This window comes from Limulus polyphemus, unplaced genomic scaffold (assembly GCF_000517525.1).
Source record: "Limulus polyphemus unplaced genomic scaffold, Limulus_polyphemus-2.1.2 Scaffold2007, whole genome shotgun sequence".
Taxonomy (NCBI): Eukaryota; Metazoa; Arthropoda; class Merostomata; order Xiphosura; family Limulidae; genus Limulus; species Limulus polyphemus.
Window position 1 is genome coordinate 181,444 of NW_013667617.1, and position 3,996 is coordinate 185,439.

At 31.5% G+C, this 3,996-nt stretch overlaps 1 protein-coding gene across 1 annotated transcript in view; it reads right to left on the reverse strand.

Annotated features, from left to right (window-relative positions):
- Positions 1–3,996, reverse strand: part of LOC106465639 (constitutive coactivator of PPAR-gamma-like protein 1 homolog) — a 44,172-nt gene that overhangs the window by 32,659 nt on the left and 7,517 nt on the right. The window contains exon 2 of the mRNA XM_013925874.2: positions 2,281–2,448. Within this exon, the coding sequence (XP_013781328.1) occupies positions 2,281–2,448 (168 nt within the window). The remainder of the gene's footprint in view (positions 1–2,280; positions 2,449–3,996) is intronic.

Below are 3,996 nucleotides of genomic sequence, written 5' to 3' on the forward strand. Positions count from 1 at the left end.
AGACTGGTGGGGAGAGGGTGGGTTCGATTGAGGTGTTTAAGATTGTAAAGGGAATTGATAGTGTTGATGCAACATCTTTTTTATATTTAACAATGAGAATAGTAGGACTAGAGGACACAAATATAAATTTTGGCAAGGTAGGAATCATCTTTAGCTAAGACAGTTTTATATTTCTAACAGGGTAGTTGGCTTTTGGAATGGGTTGCCTTTGGATGTTGTAGAGGCAGTAAATTTATGCGAGTTTAAGAAAAAGCTCGATAAGTATGTGAATGAACAGGGCTAGGTTTAAAATGTTTTAATTTGATTTTTTTAATCATTTTAATTTAGTTTGGAGGATGGAACAGCCGAGACGAACCAACAGGTCCCATGTTGTCCCTAAATACTGTTGTGTTATGTTAAAATCTTGTAAACACATTCTGATTGAGCCTATTTTAAATTGCAGTGCTAGTTATCTAACATTCCAAATATATAGCTAATATTCATTGATTCACCAAGTTCTATGTAGTCTCATCTTCATCTATACTTAATATGTTTCTCTAAAAAAAATAAAAAGCTGTGAAATCCTCATGATTAATTCTTTTGTTTTGTATCTTTCTGTTAATGAATTCCTAGACTGATTTTTGGTGACCCTACCCCCTGGCAAGAAATGTTACCTAATTTGTGTGAAAGACATGTGTTAAAATGAAAGGGTCAAAGGAGGATCTATAAGTGATAGTCACATTAGTTTGACATCTATTGTTAGCAAAGTGTTGGGATCCAGTGTCAGAGTTAATTTGGAAAAACTTGACATTTAATTAATGATTCTCCTGAAAGGTTTAGAAGACAATCTTCACCAAATAATTTGTGTTTTTAACAGAGTTTTCACTATATTTGAAGAAGGACAGCTTATTTGAAGTTGCACATTCTGACTTTTGAATACCCTTCAATCAGTTGCCTCCCAAAAGATTACTTAGTAAGATTGATGATCATGGAATTTGTGGAAAATTTAATAAGTGAATAAAAAATTGGCTTAACAGTAAAACAAAGCATGGTAGTAAATTGTAATTTTTCTGTGACTAATGGTGTTTTGTAGGGACAAATTTTTTGGGGACCTTTACAAGTACAGAGAAAAGCTGTTAGTCCAAATGAAAGACCTGTGTTAGCAGTAGTGAATGCTGTAAGGAAATTAATGCAGGTAAGAGAGGCTTCAATAAAATGAATGTTATTCTTAAATGAAATGCCTCTGACAAATTTGGTGACTGAGACAAAATTTCCCAAATGAATTGGGAAATTAAGAAGTGTAAAGTTAGGCACTTGGAATATGGAAGTTCAAATCTGGAAAGAAAACTTGTTAACTGGGAGAAGCATTGGTACTGTGGAGATAAATATAAGAGGATTTAAACGTGATTATTGAGCAAACACTAACGAAAGAAGCAGAGAGTTATGTACTCATTATACGTGAATTCAGAAAGAAAATATTTCTCAGCTGAGAGAAGCACATGTATTGTGAAAAAGAGGATTTAACTGTGATTAAGAAAACACAAATGACTTCTGCTCAGTGCTTGGCTGTGGTGAAAACAGTAAATAAAAATATTGGTTCTAATATTAGAACTTTGTTATTTACAAGCTAGAAGCTTATTTTAATCTTCAATAAGATCCAGTAAGGTCTTCTTTCTGATGTACTTACTAAGTTACTACAGGATTGCATTCCTATGTTAGAAAAGGCAGAAATGGGCTACTAGAAAGATACATAGTTCAAGTTGTTCAAGCTAAGTGTTTTATATTTATTTACTTTGAATATTGGATGAATTGGACTTGATTCAGATGTTCAAAATTGTTAGGAGATTCAACAATCTTTGGCTGGTTTATTTGAGTAGTTGAATGAGAAGGTTCGAAATACATTCCCAATCCTTTAAGCTTTTGTTAGTTATATGAATCTGAATGGTTATACTTAAGTTGTTCTTTTTTGGAGTAACCTCAATGAAATGAATGACCTGTAATCCTATTTTTTTTTAGATATCATTTTTATTTTTGAGCAACCCAAGATAATTCCTAGTTGTCACTATTCACTGTAAAGCTACCTATCTTTATATATATGGATATATATAGACTTACAATGCATAGTGATAAAATTATAATTACCTTGCTTTTTTTTTTTTAATTACAACAACATAAGAAAAGGCAAGCAAGGTTATATATATATATATATATAAACACGTACCCACTTTGAAGTCTCGTTCATTATCGGAATTAACCAGACAAATCTCTCCACACTTTGAAGTAACGTACATCTTTCCTTACCTTTCCTTTTGGCTGATCTGGACACAAGTAATGATGAAAAGGTGTCAGATCTTCTTCTGTCAACAAGTAATTACCCAACAAAGCTGCAAAGATGCAGAACCGATTCTCTTGAAGATTTAGATTTTGGGCAACCTCATTTAGAATGAATTCTTTTGTTTCAAGTGAGCCCTAGAAACCAAAACAATTGATTGTTTTAAAATTCATCCAGCCCATTTTATTTTTCAAAAATCAGAATGTTAATTTATTGCACCAATAAAAAACATTTGATCTATTTTACATTTTATTTAGTAAAAATATAAGATTTATTTTATAAACTTTATCATTTAAAAAAAAACATTGGAGGTTAATGTGTTAATGATAAAAGAAATATTTAAGAGTGGTTATTCAAAAAAACTTAACTTTCAGCTGAAAGTTGAATATTTTTGGGGTGATGTGATCCAAAAACAAATAATTCAAAATGTCTTTTATTCAAATAACTATTCAGTAAACTGAAAGTTAAAAGTTCAAGGGTCTACTTATAGAAATTTTGAACTTAAGAGTAAGAAAATTATAGTAAATTTATAAAAGGCTCTGGTAAGGCTTCATTTACTGTATGGTAATAATTTCAGTCATTGTAATACAGGAACTCTGAGGAGCTGTTGAGAGTAAAGGACATAATATTCTTTAACTCCGTGACACCAAAATTATCAAACGTTATAGATTATGATGTTTTTCTATAGAAGTAAGTGTTATTTTGGTATTATTAAAGTTCAGAATAATTATCTTGAGATATTTTAGTTATATCAGTTAGGATTGGACACTTGGGTTTTACTACTGCTAGGCTTAACATGGTGTTTTTAAGGTTATAAGATACTAAAGATATTAAATAATAGATTAAAGTATATAATTATCATAAATGTTAGATAAGTAAGGAGAATTTATTGATCCTATGTGTTGAAATAATTTCTACTACTTAGTAGCTGCTACAATTTTAATACGCAACTAAATTATTTAAATCATCAATTAGTCACATCTAATTAGAAAGATGGTGTACATTATAGCTGCCGTACTAGTAGTTAATAATATCAGTATTATTTAATACGGGATTTTAGCATTAACCTATAAACTGTGAAAGAGATCAATATTACATGTACAATTATTAGGCTGGAAATAGAGAATAAAGAGTACTAGTTTCAATATGATTAAAGGTAGTTCAGGGATAAGTATGGTGGAATTTATAGAATGCAAGAGATGCTAGGACTGGGTTAAACTGAAGAACTTTGGGCTTGGTTGTTACTTTAACGAGGCTCAGAAAAATACAGTACACTACACCTGCAGATTTTGCTTGCTCGATGACAAGTTAGAGATAATTTTGGAGAAGGTTTTAATCATACTGTTAGAGGGGAGGAAATAGCATATTGGGAGCAGAAATCGAGGAAGCAAGACAAGAAATGGATAGCTAGGGTAAAGGTTGCTTTAGAGGAGGGTGAGATGGAGAGTGCTGGGTTTACAACGGTACATTAGTAGTAATAATGGTTGGAGACGCCTTGAATGGGTAGTGAAGAAAAACTTTAATATAAGTTTAACATAACAGCAAATGTACAACGTTTCGACAAGGTTTTGTCATCATCAGGTACACATCATGTCGAAAAAAACCTTGTCGAAACGTTGTACATTTGCTGTTATGTTAAACTTATATTAAAGTTTTTCTTCACTACCCATTCAAGGCGTCTCCAA